The 19,840-nt window shown below is 39.3% G+C and overlaps 1 protein-coding gene across 3 annotated transcripts in view; it reads left to right on the forward strand.

Moving 5' to 3' along the window:
• LOC306851578 (protein Smaug homolog 2-like) overlaps nucleotides 1–19,840 on the forward strand; it is a 28,235-nt gene that overhangs the window by 2,990 nt on the left and 5,405 nt on the right. For all 3 annotated transcript variants that reach the window (XR_013782518.1, XM_079387924.1, XM_079387925.1), the window contains exons 2-12: nucleotides 1,946–2,386; nucleotides 4,120–4,536; nucleotides 7,229–7,471; nucleotides 9,986–10,095; nucleotides 11,089–11,175; nucleotides 11,263–11,533; nucleotides 15,510–15,595; nucleotides 15,674–15,786; nucleotides 16,725–16,932; nucleotides 18,189–18,315; nucleotides 18,815–18,898. Coding sequence is in view for 2 of the 3 variants with exons in the window: in XM_079387924.1 (XP_079244050.1) it covers nucleotides 2,191–2,386; nucleotides 4,120–4,536; nucleotides 7,229–7,471; nucleotides 9,986–10,095; nucleotides 11,089–11,175; nucleotides 11,263–11,533; nucleotides 15,510–15,595; nucleotides 15,674–15,786; nucleotides 16,725–16,932; nucleotides 18,189–18,315; nucleotides 18,815–18,898 (1,942 nt within the window). In the remaining variant the exon portion in view is untranslated. The remainder of the gene's footprint in view (nucleotides 1–1,945; nucleotides 2,387–4,119; nucleotides 4,537–7,228; nucleotides 7,472–9,985; nucleotides 10,096–11,088; nucleotides 11,176–11,262; nucleotides 11,534–15,509; nucleotides 15,596–15,673; nucleotides 15,787–16,724; nucleotides 16,933–18,188; nucleotides 18,316–18,814; nucleotides 18,899–19,840) is intronic.

Below are 19,840 nucleotides of genomic sequence, written 5' to 3' on the forward strand. Positions count from 1 at the left end.
GATGGTTCATTTTTTGCAATTAGTCTGTTAATCACATGCGAACCGAACCTTGAGGTCTGGTCCGAACGGACCACGGATCAACTGCGATCAGTTTCACAGCTACTGTGTAATGTTGGAGGTTGAATCTAATTGTTACACATAACGTACACCACTACTATGATTACACTTAAGTTTGCTCTATATTATACTCACATTTTAATAATTAGTGTGTGACTAATGTCTCCTCCACTATAAATTACCAGACTGTAAATGAATCGAGTGACGTCACTGAAAAGCTGCAGCCGTGGCGGGGATGATTTTTGGTGTGGCGGGCCGCCACGGCAGAATGAATGTAGCGGAAACACTGGACTGTATTTTATCCTCATCTGACTGTATTTTACCCCTCATCTGACTGTATTTTACCCCTCATCTGACTGTATTTTACCCCTCCTCTAACTGCATTTTACACCTCATCTGATCTGACTGTATTTTACACCTCACCTGACTGTATTTTACACCTCACCTGACTGTATTTTACCCTCACCTGACTGTATTTTACCCTCATCTGACTGTATTTTACATCTCATCTGACTGTATTTTACCCCTCATTTGACTGTATTTTACACCTCATCTGACTGTATTTTACCCCTCCTCTAACTGCATTTTACACCTCATCTGATCTGACTGTATTTTACACCTCACCTGACTGTATTTTACACCTCACCTGACTGTATTTTACACCTCACCTGACTGTATTTTACACCTCATCTGACTGTATTTTACACCTAACCTGACTGTATTTTACATCTCATCTGACTGTATTTTACACCTCATCTCATCTGACTGTATTTTTCACCTCACCTGACTGTATTTTACCCTCACCTGACTGTATTTTACACCTCACCTGACTGTATTTTACACCTCATCTCATCTGACTGTATTTTACACCTCATCTCATCTGACTGTATTTTTCACCTCACCTGACTGTATTTTACCCTCATCTGACTGTATTTTACACCTCATCTCATCTGACTGTATTTTTCACCTCACCTGACTGTATTTTACCCTCACCTGACTGTATTTTACACCTCACCTGACTGTATTTTACACCTCATCTCATCTGACTGTATTTTACACCTCATCTCATCTGACTGTATTTTTCACCTCACCTGACTGTATTTTACCCTCATCTGACTGTATTTTACACCTCATCTCATCTGACTGTATTTACCCCTCATCTCATCTGACTGTATTTACCCCTCATCTGACTGTATTTTACACCTCATCTCATCTGACTGTATTTTACACCTAATCTGATCTGACTGTATTTTACACCTCATCTGACTGTATTTTACACCTAATTTGATCTGACTGTATTTTACGCCTCACCTGACTGTATTTTACACCTCATCTCATCTGACTGTATTTTACATGTCATCTGATCTGACTGTATTTTACCCTCATCTGACTGTCTATTCATTTCATGTCAATTCACCCTGATTTAACACCATCTGTCTAAACGCATGCCTCTTCTAACTGCATTTAGGCCTACTTAAAAAAAAAAATTACCTTGATTTTACACCTAATCTGACAGATTTTTACCTTCATCTGACTATATTTATTAATTTTGTTAATTTACCCTGATTTTACACCTCGTCTGTGATTTTACACCATCTGACTTTACCCTTCTTCATACACATACTCATTTCTTATTAATTTACCCTGGTTTTACACCATCTGTCTACACGTATGCCTCTTCTGACTGTATGTACTCGTTTGTAATTATTTCCCCGGTCTGGCGGTGGTTGTTAGTAGCGTGTGATGGGTGTAATCCGTGCTGAGAGTTGCTGTGGTCTGCAGGATGGTGGGAATCTGATTATGTGCAGCTCTGTGATAATCTGACACAGAAAGAGGGATGAATGAGTGTTTGTGTGCTTTGTTTAACATGCGTTTGCTCTGTGTGCAGCTGCCGGCATCCGTGTGTGCGTGAAGATGCTCTAGTCACGTCTGCGTTTGTATCTGCCCGTGACCTTTGACCCCTGAGCCCGAACACTGACCCATGCCTGGCCGGCGTCCACCACGCTCCAGAACCATGTGAGGGCTTTTCGGTGCGTCTCTGAGTGGACTGGAGCACCGCCTGTAACCCTGCCCCTAGTTAATACAAGCCCCGCCCTCCCTCAAGCCCCACCCCCGACGCTGAAGACACTCGCCATGATGTTCCGGGACCAAGTGGGGATTCTGACGGACTGGTTTAAGGGCTGGAACGAGTGTGAGCAGACGGTGGCGCTGTTGTCTCTGCTGAAGCGTGTCTCTCGGACGCAGGCCCGGTTCCTGCACATCTGTCTGGACCACTGGCTGGCCGACTGCACCGAGATACACATACTGGAGGCAGAAGCCAACAATGCAGGTAAAACCAGCAGCATCCGCACCGACATGCTTGAGCACTGTTCTTTTTAAAGGGCTAGTTCATCCACAAATCATTTCATCACTACAAAGCAGGCAGTGACCAGGGTCTGTCAAACTCCACAAATGGCTTAAAAACACACTATATGAAATAACTTTACAAGTCACTGTCTGTACAGTAGAGCTGCACGATTAATCGTTAAAAGATTGCGATCTGGATTGAAAAACACCCAATCAATGTAATTCCTAAATGACAACGATTCACCTGTCTATTAAACCTTTGAAAAAAAATCATACAGGTTCAGATCTGTGTTTGTGCTGACAAAGAGAGCAGACGTGTTTAGGTAAGAAACAGCTTCACAAACAGTCTTTTCAACAACACAGTATTATATCTGCCTTACAGTGATTAATATGATCACAGAAATACTGGAATAAAAGTTTATTGTTTGGATTTAAACACAATTTGTTGATTGCATTGTTTGTCCACTAGGTGGCGACAAGTGACTGTAAAAAATGTATTTGTCATTGAATCATTAATTCAAGAGATTTGTTCAGAAACACTGATTCATCCAGTAATGAAACAAGTGAAGTATTTATGAGTGAGTCATTGAATCATTCATTCAAACCACTTTTTCAAAATGTTAATATAAAAAAATTTATTTATTAAAAAAAAAGTATATATAAAAACACACAAAATAAACACTTAAATAAACTGCAGCAATTAATATTTTGTCACAAATGATTTTGTTCAGAATTGTGATTTCTGTTTGCGACAAAAATTGTGATTCTCAATTTATCCAGAATCGTGCAGCTCTACTGTACAGTGATTAGATTTGTTCATGAACTTGAGCTCATACGTACTGTACAGACTGATGTCATTTATGTGCGATACTTGTTCTACCTGTGATGCAGCACGGCAATTTAAATGTCTTCATTCACTGTTCCGCAAACGAAGGCTTTAAATCAGAGCTGAATGTCTTAAATTCATAAAGTCATTGCATTAAATGTGCCATGCACTGCAAAAAATGTATTATTTCTGTCTTGTTTTTCAGTACAAATATCTAAACATCTTTAAATCAAGATGCATTTACTGGAGATGCACACTGAAAATATGAAGTAGGGCTGAACAATTCATCGAAATTGAACTGAAATCTCCATTTAGCTTAATACGATTATTGAATCGCAAAGGCTGCGATTTTTAATGAAATAAATATATGCACAGCATCAGTTGTAAAGGCTGCTCAATCTCTGCAAGTGCTGAGAGTTTGAGTTTCTTTTAACGTGCATCTAAACAAGCAACATGCCAAACATAACGAGAAGCATTTATTAACCTGTTATACAACAAAAGTGCACATGTAATAGCATGGTTTTACTCCAGCATCAGTCGAGAGTTTGAATAACTTCATTTTCTGACCTGGTGTGGCTTCATATTACAGAATGAGGCAGAGAATATATTCTATACTGTAATAAAGGCTACGTTGATTAACACTGGCCTATAAATATACTTAATTATCATGAAAATACGAAATTTAATATGAAATTTAAATTTTACAACAAATATCCGATTCCTGACCTTAAGTATCTGATTCTGGAATTGGAATTGATTTTTGATTCCCAACCCTAGTGAACTTTCCCTTTAAAAGGGTCCAAGTTTAAATCAAACAGAACTTTTTAACATCTGAACATCGCTTATTATAAAAGTGGAATGAAAGTGGAATCTCCTTCTCGTCTCTCCAGCCGTGGTCAGTCAGTGGCAGCAGGAGCCGAAGGAGAAGGCTGTGTCGCTCCTGCTATCCCATCTGCCCCTGCTGCAGCCACGCAACAGCGAAGCCAAGTGTGAATACATGAACCTGCTGCAGAAGGTCCTGAGCCACACCATCGAGAGCAGCCTGTTCGTGGAGGAGAGTCGCCAGCTGCTGTCCTACGCCCTCATCCACCCCGCCACCACCCTCGACGACCGCAACTCTCTAGCCATGTGGCTCAATCACCTGGAGGAGCACCTGTCCTCGCGGCCGCCTCCGTACCATCACACCCGACAGGGCTCCGACGAGTGGCCCTGCTCCGCCGAGGCCCTGGAGCCGGCATACGGACAGAACGGACACATGGCGTTCCCTGGATCGGGAGGAGTGACCTCACCTGTCAACAGCAGCACAGGTAATGAGCTGTCCATCTGACGCCTGCCTTTACTTCACTATATGTGTCCCTGCAGCACAAAAGCAGTCATGAGTAACACAGGTATATCTGTAGCAATAGCCAACAATACATTGTATGGATCAAAATTATACATTTCTCTTTTATGACAAAAATCATTAGGATATTAAGATCATGTTCCATGAAGATATTTTATAAGTTTCCTTGCGTAAATATATCAAAACTTCATTTTTGATTAGTAATATGCATTGCTAAGAACTTCATTTGAACAACTTTAAAGGAGATTTTCTCAATATTTAGATTTTTTTGCTCCCTCAGATTCCAGATTTTCTAATAGTTGTATCTCAGCCAAATATTGTCCTATCATAACAAACCATACATCAATGGAAAGCTTATTTATTCAGCTTTCAGATGATGTAGAAATCTCAATTTCACAAAATTGACCCTTATGACTGGGTTTGTGCTCCAGGGTCACACATTTACGGTGGCTGAGAAGTGCAAAACAAATCGCAAATCTAAAAAACAAAATAACAATTCAGAAAACATAACAACAATTCTGAAATCATTAATAATAACAAATCAGAAAACACAAGGACAAATCAGACAAACCGGAAGAGGTAGGTACAGTTTGAGACGGAGCTGTTGGTTTGAGAATAGATTACTCACCACTGATTGGACGAGACAGCTGTCAATCAAGGTATTCAGGAAGAACAGCAGAGTAGCGGTAGGAAGTTCAGAGATGGTATTAAAGTAGCTCAGTTTAAAATGTATGAATTGCCCTTACTATGGAATAAAAAAATATGCGTGTACATCTACAACACTGTATTTTATATTAGGCTATATTACTTTTTGAGTCAGATTACAAAAAAACTAGTTAATGCTAACGTGAGGGTGTTTCTAATACAGCGTCTATGGGTAAAACTATCATGAAAACACTGTCGTGGCAATTGTCTTTTGCTATTTGAGCAAATGGAAATGCAAAAAAAACCCCAAAAAACAGGCATTTGTTGTGTTTTCTGAATAGTTTTTTTTGTTTGTTTTAGATTTGTATTTGCATTTTGTAATTTATTTTGTTTTCAGAATTTTGTTTTGCACTTCTCAGCCACCGTACATATTACAAATAAATCCTAATCTAATCATGATAAACTCAGACCTGCCAACATGTAGGCATTTTGCATAGCGGATACGCATTTTGACCTCAAAGTACGCTGGTATGATGTCACGCGCAGTACTCAAAACAAGCAACAGAAAAAGATGAATTCAACCAATCAGAGCATGTGTGGGTGTTTTGCTTTTAAATATTTCCATGTGTTTTATTTGTCTCCAAGCTGAGTCTGTGAGATGAGGAAATGCATAAATCTGAAAAAGCAACACACGCCGAGCATCTTCCCTTGTAATGACTTGAAATGCGGAACGCTTCTAAACCAACAAAAAAGAACATTATAACTTGTTTTTACTCCACAACATCAGACGAATGTTAGAAACAGCTTCCGTCCTGTGGCTTCTGATCACAGAATGATGCAGAAATATATTCTGTACTGTAATAAAGGCTATGTCAATTAACAATGGATTATAAATATATTTAATTAAAATACCCGAGGTGGTTTTAAGAACACAGATAAACAGTGTCGCAGTAGTGTTTATTGTCTTATGTTCTCTTTGAATGTCATCCTTCAAAGTGTTTTTGTCTTCTCTTATGCAGCTACAGTGATATTGTCCATATTAGGGATTTCCTGGAGCGTCATGAGCTCTGTGGCTTCTGTGACGCATAAGTGGATTTTCTGCGCGAGGGCGCCCTCTGGCGTCCAGCATGAACCAAACAGACATTACATGTGTTTATAGCATTAAATAATGGTGATAAACATAAAAGAAAGTTGAAGTAGACATATGATAATCTATGTTTTTCTACAGTATACTGAAGTGTACTGAAGTTTTTTTTATTTTATTTTATTTTAAATGGCATTTAAAAATAGCAAAAAATAACTAAACTGTAAACTGTGCTTGAAAAACCGAGGTATTTATTGAACCGTGGGAAAGTGTATTGTTGCACCTCCACTGTTCGCTCTAAAATACCGTATAACAGGAAAACCCCAAACTGAGTGCAGACCCTGAGTACTATTAACCTATGAAAACTATTTAACACTAAAACTTGCTTCTAACATTTAGAATAAGCGCTCGATATCGTCTGCGGGTGTGGACGCTAATATCGTTATCTTTATAGTTATTGTTCATAGTGTGAACGGGGCTTAAGACTCCTAAACAGATATTTTACCACTGTTTAAAGGCCAGAACGGTGAGAGAGAAACTCAGACTTGCGAGGAAGATGTCAGAATTGTAAAATAAACTTGCAATTGCATTTAAACAAAAACACTTGTTTTTCTAACAAATTGAATCTGGATTGTTCTGCAGCGAGACATTTAAAGCTTGTTCATCATTTTCAACACTTAATTATAGTTTCTCCATTGTTGAATGTAGCAACTGATGCACTGCAAATGCGCTTCAGTTTAGATGTAATGCACATCTAAACATGCATATTTTTATCATGCATGTAAACGAAGCTTTCAGAAATCTGATTGGTGAAAACCTAAACGCCCTGAAAAGGACCAAAGTGCACATCAGAAACACAGAGAGCTGGAACAGTCTGCAGCAGTCAGTGTTTAGTTTGGATGTAATATCTGTAATAATCGCTCCACAGGACTGACTGGTCAGGTGCAGCCGAGCTCAATGAAGCCCTCCATGTCTCTCACACCCGCCAATCAGCTGGCCTCTAGCTCTGATTGGCTGAGCCAGGAGGAGGGGGGCGGGTGTCAGGGCGTGTCCGGAGCAGAACACGCCCCTCTGTCGCCGCAGAGCAGCGTAGCTTCATCAGGCAGCGAACAGACGGAGGAACAGAGCAACTCGCGCAACACTTTCCAGGAGGACGGCAGCGGGATGAAAGGTGACCAGTCTCATCACACGCTCAAGTCACTTATTTATATAGCGCTTTTTACAATTCAGATCGTGTCAGAGCAGCTTTACAGTATAGGACACGGACGGCGCTAGTTTTCTGATTGGGGCTGGGCGATAAATAGATAACGATTATTATCGCGATATCATTTTCCTCGATTAAAACAGTATGAAGAGTCTATAATGTTTATGCTCAAAGTGGAACAAAACCGTAGAGCTGTACGAGTAATCGTTAAAAGATCGCGATCTCAATTCAAACACCTACGTGATTTTATTTCTCAATGACATCGAGTCACCTGTGTCTGTTAAAGCTTTGAGAGAATCATATTCAGATCTGTGTTTGTGCTGACAAAGAGAGCGGACATGTTTAGGTAAGAAACAGTCGTTTCAACAACACTGTATTATTTCCGTCTTAGTCACTCATATGATCACAGAAATACTGGAATAAAAGTGTATAGTTCGGATATAAACACTGATGTCTACGGTAGCAATCAAAAGTAATTGGCGCTTCAAATAATGTTTGTGTTGATTGCATTGTTTGTCCACTAGATGGCGACAAGTGACTGTAAAAAATGTATTTGTCATTGAATCATTCATTCAAGAGATTCGTTCAGAAACACTGATTCATCCAGTAATGAAACAAGTGAAGTATTTATGAGTGAGTCATTGAATCATTCATCCAAACCACTTTTTCATCATTTTAATATTAACAATTGATGTATATATTAAATTGTTTAATAATTCATTCAAATTAATTAAACGCTTAAGTAGACTGGAGCAAAAAATATTTTGTCACACAATTTTTTTTTAGTTCAGAATCATAGGAGAATTGTGATCTCTATTCGAGACCAAAAAATCGTGATTTTCAATTTATTCAGAACCGTGCCGCTCTATTAAACGCTGCTAATAGGGATGTAACGATGTCAAAATCTCACGATATGATAATATCGCAATATGAAGTTGACGATACAATATTTATTGCGATATTTATATATTTAAAAAAAAAAAGAACAAATGAAGAATTTAAGTAAAAAGTCAAATGAAAATTTTGTGCATTTTTGCAAAGTTAAATTATTCTGTCTAATGCACTTTGGGAGTTCAAAATGAAGAGCTGCGACCCATGTTCCCAAGTCAGATTTTTTTGGTCTCATTTTAAAAAGGGTTTTATTTAATGAAAAAGCAGCCTTATTAAATGAAGTATTATTTATTAGCCTTTTCCCCTCTGGGGCCTGAAATGGAGGAATTGTGGTCAATATTGCTGCATGTGTTTTTGTGTTGGCACCTTGGCTGGTTTAAGCCTGTCATGGATAAATAAAACAATAAAACCACCAGTAGGTGGCAGCAATTCCGTTTTAATAAATTATTTATTCAATTATTCAAATCAAACAACTCATTCACAACAGCTGATTCAATTAGAAATGAAACAAGTGAGTCCATCTGAATGGACCGTTGAATCATTGCTTCACTCGATTCGTTCAAAAACAGGTTCATTTAAGGAACTAAACACCATACATTACATCTGCATCCTATCTCAAGCTACTACTATCAAATGTGCAAAAAAGCAATATTAATATTATCAGGCAACACAAACCGGTTTCTTGATTTCAAACAATATCACTCAGAATATGCAGAAACTAAGAAATTACATTTTCTATCAAGATATTTATTTTAAGGGAAGTTATTTCTACAACTTTCACTTTGGAGCAATAATCTGGCTTTAAACTTGAAATAAATAAAGATTTGTCATTTATCGAGATAATTATTGATATCGGCTGATATGAAAAAAATCGTGATAATGTTTTTGGCCATATGGCCCAGCCCTATTTAGGCCTGTCATATTACCCCAAAATAGTTGCGATAAGAGATATTATTGTCATTTTAAGACCATTTTATGCCACTGAATATATAATCATAATATAACAGCATAATAATGCAACTTCACATGACAACAAACTTCATTCTTAAGAACATTTAGATAATGGAAATGATCCAAATATTAGAAACCTTGAATAAATAGTAAATAAACATTTTCTAACAAAAAGTGCAAAGTAACAAGTAGAAAAAAGAAAAATGCACAAAGAACTTGTTTGGAGATTTTTCCCTGACCTTTTCTCTGTACATTTAAGGGTGCACACTATTGCTGAAAAACACAATCTCTACTTAGCAGTCAGATCTCCGTCAGATCCCTAAACAAGGCCAAGTCTGCAGATGAAAGTCTTTCTGTAGAAGCTGTTTTTAAATCTGAACTAGCAGCTTATGACTACGCCACGTTATGTACGAGAAGACACCGGTGCAAGTGGAATGTAAACAACATGGTGACATTTAATTTTTATGTGAATATAATGGGCAATATATTGCATCACCAAAAAACTCTTGAGGTCATATGCATGTATTGTGCGACAAGTAAATATATTGATTATTGCAACAGGCCTAGCACTATTTCTGACACTTCACCTTCTGTGTGTGTGTGTGTCTGTGTGTGTGTGTGTGTGTGTTTCTCCTGCAGACGTGCCGGCCTGGCTGAAGAGTCTCCGTCTGCATAAATACGCATCGCTCTTTTCTCAGATGACGTATGAAGAAATGATGATTCTCACAGAGCAGCACTTGGAGTCGCAGGTAAGCTCCGCCCTGATCGGCTCATGTGACCTCAAAGCCCCGCCCACCACACATTCTCATTGGTGCACAAGTGAAGTGGTTCAATTGAGAAATTCTTTGAAATAACTAATGAGCCACGCCAGAAAAAGTAATGCAGATTCCTAATATTAATTACAATAATTACACAAAAAATTAACAATTCCTGATGTTGATTACGGCTGTTGCTCAAAAAGAGTCCAAATTTATCAAACCCAAATATTTATTTTCAACAAAACAACATAAATAGTACTATTATAAGTTTTCAAACTAAATTAATTAATTTTACTTGCATAAACTTTCACTTTCAAATAAAAAAAGCGATAATTTTTTTCACATTGGAATTGCTCGTCAATAGGCGCACATTTGATTATCAACAAAATTCAGGCCCAGAAGTGTGTGAGGAATGGGCAAAAGGCGAAATATACTTTACCAAAGACACTAATATAACTTCATAGATAAATTTACAAAAAATACTTTTGTCACATAATGCTGCTCCATACATACTCCATAAAAACCTTAATGAATTAATGTGTATTTTAAGGGAAGCATTTGCAAAGTTTCAGTCTCTTACTAAACTATGCATTTAAAAAAAAAATTAAAAATGTCTCTTCTGGGTCAAAACGGATGCGTTGAGGGTTAATAGAAAAGCGTTAAGATTACCAGTTTTAATGATGTAGAGAAATAAGGTGAATAAACCTTGGGCGTGAGTTGGCGTTCTCTTAATTTGTTTACGTGAAAGTGCTGTAATTCTAATACGATGTGAAAAATTTCTCAAATGAAAACATTCGTGATTAATAAGAATTCTTGAGCGAAATAATTGTGATTTATTAGTTCACCTGTTATTGTGCAGCCCGAGGAGCTTCTGTGAAGAAAATATTCCAAGAATCATGAGATACTGTAGCAGTTTGTGCCACATTTAACATTCAGCTGCTTAATCAGACTCTCAGCGTTAATTATTTTTGGTGTTTGTTTCAGAACGTGACGAAAGGAGCTCGACATAAGATCGCTCTGAGCATACATAAGCTCAGAGAACGACAGAGCGTCCTCAAATCTCTTGAAAAGGTAAACGATCAATCAATCATCTGCATTGGTTTGTGTTCTGCACGTCTTGAACCGTCTGCTTATCGTAGATTGTGTTGTTGATCTCAGGATATTCTGGAAGGCGGGAACGTTCGGAATGCTTTACAAGAGCTTCAGCAGATCATCATCACGCCAATCAAAGTTTATGCCCCGCCCACTGCTGCCCATAAGGAGGTGGAGCCTGGAGTTACACCTGCCGATAAAGCAGCCAATCCCGGGGAAGAGAAGGAGAGCGAAGGCTTCCAGACCCATAATCCTCCAGCGTGTGACGGAGAATCACCGTCTGCACCCATCAGTGACGGAGACATCGCCGGACAGTTCACGCGTGTGATGGGGAAAGGTACACGCACACACACACACACACACGTACTCACTCACTCACACACACACACACGCACACAGTCCAGTGTTAATTTCGTTGACGAAGACGACGATGTCAACGAACCGTTTTTCTGTGACTAAGACGAGACGTTGACGAGCTAAAACTAATATCTGATGATAAAAACTATGACGAAATTTATGCCACATCTTCGTTAACAAGACGAGACGGGACTAAAATGTTATTTGAGGACTACCGGACATTCAAAATACATCCTATAGGCTAAGTTAACTGTCTTGTCTTTCAAAATGTGCGTCTCTGTCATTGGATAAGGTGCGTTTGCATGGCAGCCGCGGTGGACGGATAGGCTACCAAAACGCGAACTAGCGATCTGAAACCGAAGGGTTAGGAAGTGGGTGACCAGACGTCCCGTTTTTCCCGGGAGTCACAATTCATTGTCGATTAACTTAAAGTCAGTGAAGGTGCGATAGGCGGGGTTCCCACGCTTCTTGAAAGTACTTGAATTTCAGACATATGGATTCAAGGCCTGGAAAGTACTTGAAAACAAACATAGGTCCTTGAAAGTGCTTGAATTAAATTTAGTTTATGGCGCTATTTCAAAATTGTCCTATATGTGCTGTCACAGAACGAAACGGCACAGATAATTGGGGTGGAGATGGGGTAGTGCGAAAAAAAACTTAGCGTGTGTTGATGTGCAGCCTAGAGTTTTCTTGAGCCGCTCCGCTGAGTGTCTGGCCATTACCGCCCGCTCCCGCAACGTGTGTGTGCCGCTCCCGCAAACAGTCTAATATTGTATATCATTTTCACGCTATTAATAAGTGAAATCACATCTGAATGAGCGCTCGCAGTTCACTTTCACTTTCGATTACACGATCACGCACACTCTGTGTAAAGTGAGCACATCTTTACAGTGCGTGAATAATTATTAGACACGTTGATATTCTGATCATATTTATTTCCGAGAACATTTGACCAATTCCAAACCACATCAATCTTAATAACTACTATTAATTTTGTAATTAATCATTTATAAGTGATATATAATTGCCCATGAAGGCTGGAAGTGAAAAACTCCTTATATTCATGTGTGCAGAATTATTAGGCACATTTTCTTTTACAGATAAAATGAGCCAAAAAAGAGATTTAACTGAAAAGTCAAAAATGATTAAATCCCCAATGAGAAATATTCAAAACTAATGCAATACAGAAATGGTAAAGTTAAGACATGACCATTGGTTACAGCAGGGTTAGACAAAAACAGGTGGAGAAGATCAGACACACGGTAACTGCAAAATAATTCAGAATTAATGTGAAGAATTAGGTGTAAACCATCAAACATTTAGTCTCCAGCGCCACCATGTTCCAGAACTGCAACCTTCCTGGAGTCTCCAGAATTATTAGATGTCAGGTTCTCAGAGACTTTGCTTGCGTAAAAAATCCTAAAAAAATACCCTCACTTAATGAGAATAACATGCTGAAGTGTTGTGAAATACATGAAGACACATTTTTATAGGCTTTATAGACGGATAAGTTGAGAGCAGTGTTAATTTTGACAGCAAATTTTGATTTAGTTTTAGTCGTGACTAAAATGCCATATAGTTTGTCATATTTTAGTCATCTGAGTTGTTTTTAGTTTTAGTCTAGTTTTAGTGGACTAAATCTACAGTGAATTTAGTCGGCTAAAATCTAATGGGTTTAGTTACAGTGCATTTATTAAGCATTTCTCTAAAATGTCCAAACTCATTATATAGGTTTGATATAGTTTTTTATCATGATAGACTGCAATTTAACTGCGGTGACACACAACATGCCTTTGAATAAAACCACTTCTCATAAAGAACAAGAATATGGTCTTCTTTTGAATGAAATACCAATGGTTATATAGGCTAATTATGCATTCTTTATAACAACTTGTTTATCATTCTTTCAAGCAGACATTTATTTCTATAAATAAATATAGATTAATCTTTAGGGTTGCTAAAGTTTTTCAGTCAAGAGCAGTGAGTGATTGTATGTCTTTCTTTTGTTGATTAACATCAATGACTCGGACAATAGCAACTGAATTAGGCTGCTATCCCTTTAAAACCGAATGCACGGTGACGGATGCAGTGTAGGCCTACTGATACACGTTCTCCCTACTGTTTACGCTCACAGCTGTGTTTACGTGAATACTCGTCAAAACGGACATTTCGACATCATTTTGTGTGTATTTCTCCGTTCATGCGACGTGAAAGAGTACTCGCGTGCTGTGAGACGCGCTTTCTGTGTGTGTATGCTTCAGTGTCTGCGCTCAGAAAATTTAATTTGTTTTTCCAAATTCAATCCTTGATTCAAATTTCTCATAACTAAGCTTAATTGATTTGGTCTAAAGAGAGAAGAATTGATGACTGTTTTTGTTTGAATACTACATATAAAATAGCTACCAAAATAAATGTTGGTAACTGCAGTTTGACTAAAAGTAATGACCAAAAGTTGACAAAAATGCAATGACTTTTCGTCGACTAAAACTAGACTAAAACTATGATAGACTAAAATGTGACTAAGACTATTAAGCATTTTCGTCTCAAGATAAAGACTAAGACTAAATCAAAAATGCCTGCCAAAATTAACACTGACACAGTCTCACTCACACACTCACTCACTCACTCACGCACATACACACACACACACACACACACAAACTCACTTACGCGCTCACAACGCCGGAGTTCCCGAACTACACGCACACTCACTTGCACACACTCACTTACACTCATTTACACACACTCTTTCTCACACACTTTCTCACACTCACTCAAGCGCACACACACACACTTTCTCACACACACTCTTTCTCACACTCATTTACACTCACGCGCACACACGCACACACTCATTTACACACTCACTCTCATACACACACACACACACACACACTCTCTCTCTCTCACACTCACACACCCTCTCTCTCTCTCTCTCTCTCACACTCTCACACACACACACACACACCCTCTCTCTCTCACACACACACACACACACACTCTCTCTCTCACACACACACCCTCTCTCTCTCTCTCTCTCACACTCTCACACACACACACACACACACCCTCTCTCTCTCACACACACACACACACACACACACACACACACACACACTCTCTCTCTCACACACACACACACACACAGTTATGCGCTCACACTCACACACTTTCACGCGCACACACACACACACACACACTTACACACACATACACACACCCACACCCTCTCTCACACAGTTATTTCTATCTACAGTTATGCGCTCATACACACACACACACACACACACACACTTACGCGCTCACACTCACTTACACTCTCACAAACACTTACACTCGCACACACACACTTACACTCACACTCACACTTACACTCGCACACACACACTTACACTCACACTCACACTTACACTCGCACACACACACTTACACTCGCACACACACACTTACACTCACACACACACTTACACTCTCACACACACTTACACTCTCACTCTCACACACACACTTACACTCTCACACTCACACTTACACTCACATACACATACGCACACACATTCAAAATAAAATAAAATGAATATAATGAAAATATAAAATTAAAAACCAATTCAAAATAATAAAAACTTTAATATCAATAATAATAATAATAATAACAATAGTAAAATAATATCTCAATGATACTAAAATAAATGTAGTTTTCACAAATAACAGGTTAATGCTGATTAAAAAAAATGTATTGTTTTATTTAAATAAAAAAATATATATATATTTTGTTTGTCATTTTTTAAAATGTCTTTTTTATTATTTAAATCATTAGTTTTATTTATTATTATTTTAGTTGAAGTTTAAGGTTTTATTTGATTTGCACTGTTAATTTATGTAACGTAACTCAAATGTTTTGTTTTTCTGGTTTTAGTTATCTGCGCTGTTTGTGTTGAGGTTGTCTGTGTGTTCAGTTTGTACGCAGCTGTTGGTGTCCAGACCGGATGAGGAGAACATCAGCTGTTACCTGCAGCTCATAGAGAAATGTGTGACACACGAGGTGAGACGTGCTTCATTACTGATGCTCGGATCGATGCTGTCGTCGTCTCAAGGCTCATCATGAGTGTGTGTTTGTCAGGCGTTCACAGAGACGCAGAAGAAGCGGCTGTTGTCATGGAAACAGCAGGTTCTGAAGTTGCTCCGCCTCTTCCCGCGGAAGACCGTGATGGACAGCAGCGTTTACCGGAGAGGGTGAGTGCAATTTGTATTGTGTATTGTATTTATTATTAATTTGAGTATTTGTATTCCCTAGTATTCCCATTGAATTAATAGGAAATCGTTAGATTTTAATGAGAAAACCACCTAACAAGTCAGTATCCCTGTGCATTCTTACAATGGAAAAGTATGTAAACAGGTTACGTTCATATACATTACAGTAGTGAATATCAGATGAACATGATGAATATCAGACGGACGAGATCCTCAACATGTTACAATTGAAAAGTGCTAATTTTGAAATCTGAATAAAGATTTATGCTTTGTATACACATACCTTATAAGTTTATTAGTGACCCTGCAGCACAAAAGCAGTCATGAGTAACACAGGTATATTTGTAGCAATAGCCAACAATACATTGTATGGATCAAAATTATACATTTCTCTTTTATGACAAAAATCATCAGGATATTAAGATCATGTTCCATGAAGATATTTAGTAAATTTCCTACCGTAAATATATCAGAACTTCATTTTTGATTAGTAATATGCATTGCTAAGATCTTCATTTGAACAATTTTAAAGGCGATTATATTTAGATTTTTTTGCTCCCTCAGATTCCAGATTTTCAAATATTGTCCTATCCTAACAAACCATACATCAATGGAAAGCTTATTTATTCATCTTTCAGATGATGCATAAATCTCAATTTCACAAAATTGACCCTTATGACTGGTTTTGTGGTCCAGGGTCACATATGGTACGGACTTAAAGACATGAAACTTTACTTCCAAGATGATGCGTTGTACTGTATTGTATATTCGAATTGATTTCGGATACTATTATATAATTAGTAAGGTTTAAACACTTCTGGTGGCTTCACTGTCTGTTGCTAGTTTAGAACGCCATGAGCGATCCAGTCGTTATATATAGATCAGTGATTAGATCAGTGGTTTGCTCCGTGTGTGTGCAGGTGGCAGCAGTACGGATCCAACTCTCTGCCCACAGCTGGATCTGTGAGCGCAGGTTTGGGCAGACGGGGCCAGAGGCCCTTCCAGATGCCCCCGCGAGGAGCTCCTCCAGCCGGACGCATGGGGCTGATGAGCGCCGGCGGTCTGACCGGAGCAACGCCACGACACACGCTCGCTAACCCCGCCGCCGTCAGCGCACAGGGCCGACAGGTCTCACTCACACCACACTAAACACTCACAGTGTGTTGAGTATCATATCTGATCGTCAGGCTTTTATGGCTCATATAATCTGATGCAGTGACAAAATGAAGGAAAAAAACAGTTCAATTTTATTCAGAGACTCAAACTGAGCAAAAATATGAATTTGCTGCAGATGCTGATATTTCTGTGATGAAATATGGATGCTTGTAATGTACAGTGGTTGCCAAAATGATCAGAACACTAGTATTTCCAGCAGCTATAAACTGGGTTGAAGTCAGTTATTTGTATCTTCTGCTGTAGTGTGTCAGTAGGAAATATCAGTTTACATTTCCAAACATTCATTTAGCCATTAATTGTAATAATCCAGTGAGATGTTTGAGATCTGATCTGATCATCATCAGTCTGTCTGGAATAACACGAAGAAACAGAACAAACTGAGACTAAATCCAGAAGAACTGTGTCTCTGCTTCAAGAAACCTCCTGCAAAGCTCCTGAGAAACTCTGCTCAAGAGCACCGAGGACAAAAGCTGCTTTAAACACAAAGCATGCTCACAACAAATGTTGATTTCATTTAGTTAATAGAAGTTAATTGATAAAGAAAATCTATTTATGACATTATTTTTGACCGCATTTTTACACAAGTGCCTAAAACTTTTAACAGATCTGCAGCTTTGCAGGAGGTTTCTTGAAGCGTCTTGGAGACACAGTTCTTCTGGATTTAGTCTCAGTTTGTTCTGTTTCTTCATGTCATTCCAGACAGACTGATGATGATCAGATCACATCTCAAACATCTCACTGGATTATTACAATTAATGGCTAAATGAATGTTTGGAAATGTAAACTGATATTTCCTACTGACACACTCCAGCAGAAGATACAAATAACTGACTTAAAGCCATTTTTAGCTGCTGATAATACTAGTGTTATAATCATTTTGGCCACCAGTGTAAGTCAATGAGATGTTTATAACAGTACAGCAGATGCTGACATAAACTGATCTAAATATCAGTGGTCACTCTATATCTAGAATCAAGTAAAGCTGAGCTGCTTCAGTCCAGTAAGTGTTCATCTGGAAATATGACTGCAGTTATTCTGACCTTTACTTGATCAAAATCAGTCAAGATTTGACAGCAGAAAGACACTGAAGCTGGACGTTTCTACAATTACAGTAAAAGAGCTTTTACTGGATAATAAACTCTAAACTCTCAACCAGACCTGATTCTCAAGCGACTGACAGTGACAGGCTGTGTGTGATGGTGTTTCAGAACCTGTGGTTTGGGAATCCAGGAGGCAGTAACAGCATGCCGAGCCAGAGCAGAAGTTCGGTGCAGAGAACTCATTCGCTTCCTGTTCACACGTCTCCTCAGACAATGCTCCTGTTCCAGCAACAAGGTACTTCCTGTTCCACAGACGCTGCTTCAGCTTTATCATATCCATACAGATGAACACACAGCCTTTCAGAGTAGAGATGAAACGATATGAAAACTTGAGAACATGATTATAGTGACCACAGTTATCAGTGTTATTACTGTACTGCTAATATGTCCTGGAAGAAGTACTGATACACACTGAAATCATTTCATCAGTTTTATATTAAAAACCATCGAACAACACAAAAATAGCAGCACTGTGCATAAATGTTAAATTAACATTTAACAATGACTTCCAAATTTTAAATGAACAGAGAAGGGTGGGTGACTTACACTGTCACTACATTTTTACATAATAGCAGTCTTGACAAAAGTTTTACACAAGAATAAACCTCACATTTCTGCCTTTTAAACCATAATACTAACCATTTATGCCGTGCAGCGTCTACACACGCTGCCTCTGTAAACTGGACACAAGACTCACCCTGCCATTGATCACATGCTCTTGTTTTCATTCCCAGAATGCCAAGTTCCGGGGACAGATCTGGAGATCAACCCCACGCTGGAGTCTCTGTGCCTCAGCATGACAGAGCATGCCTTAGGAGGTACGGTCCATCACAGTGCAGCATCATCCCACGCCACCCAATCACAGCGCAGAGTCATCCCACTACCCAATCACAGCGCAGTCCCCCAACTACCCAATCACAGCGCAGAATCATCCCACTACCCAATCACAGCGCAGAATCATCCCACTACCCAATCACAGCGCAGTCCCCCAACTACCCAATCACAGCGCAGAATCATTCCACTACCCAATCACAGCGCAGAATCATTCCACTACCCAATCATAGCGCAGTCCCCCAACTACCCAATCACAGCGCAGAATCATTCCACTACCCAATCACAGCGCAGAATCATCCCACTACCCAATCACAGCGCAGTCCCCCAACTACCCAATCACAGCGCAGAATCATTCCACTACCCAATCACAGCGCAGAATCATCCCACTACCCAATCATCCCTCGCCACCCAATCACAGCGCAGAATCATCCCACTACCCAATCACAGCGCAGAATCATCCCACTACCCAATCATCCCACGCCACCCAATCACAGCGCAGAGTCATCCCACTACCCAATCACAGCGCAGAATCATCCCACTACCCAATCACAGCGCAGTCCCCCAACTACCCAATCACAGCGCAGAATCATTCCACTACCCAATCACAGCGCAGAATCATTCCACTACCCAATCACAGCGCAGTCCCCCAACTACCCAATCACAGCGCAGAATCATTCCACTACCCAATCACAGCGCAGAATCATTCCACTACCCAATCACAGCGCAGTCCCCCAACTACCCAATCACAGCACAGAATCATCCCACTACCCAATCACAGCTCAGAATCATCCCACTACCCAATCACAGCGCAGAATCATCCCACTACCTAATCGCAGCGCAGAATCATCCCACTACCCAATCACAGCTCAGAATCTTCCCACTACCCAATCACAGCTCAGAATCTTCCCACTACCCAATCACAGCTC

This window comes from Barbus barbus, assembly GCF_936440315.1.
Source record: "Barbus barbus genome assembly, chromosome: 31".
Lineage (NCBI taxonomy): Eukaryota > Metazoa > Chordata > Actinopteri > Cypriniformes > Cyprinidae > Barbus > Barbus barbus.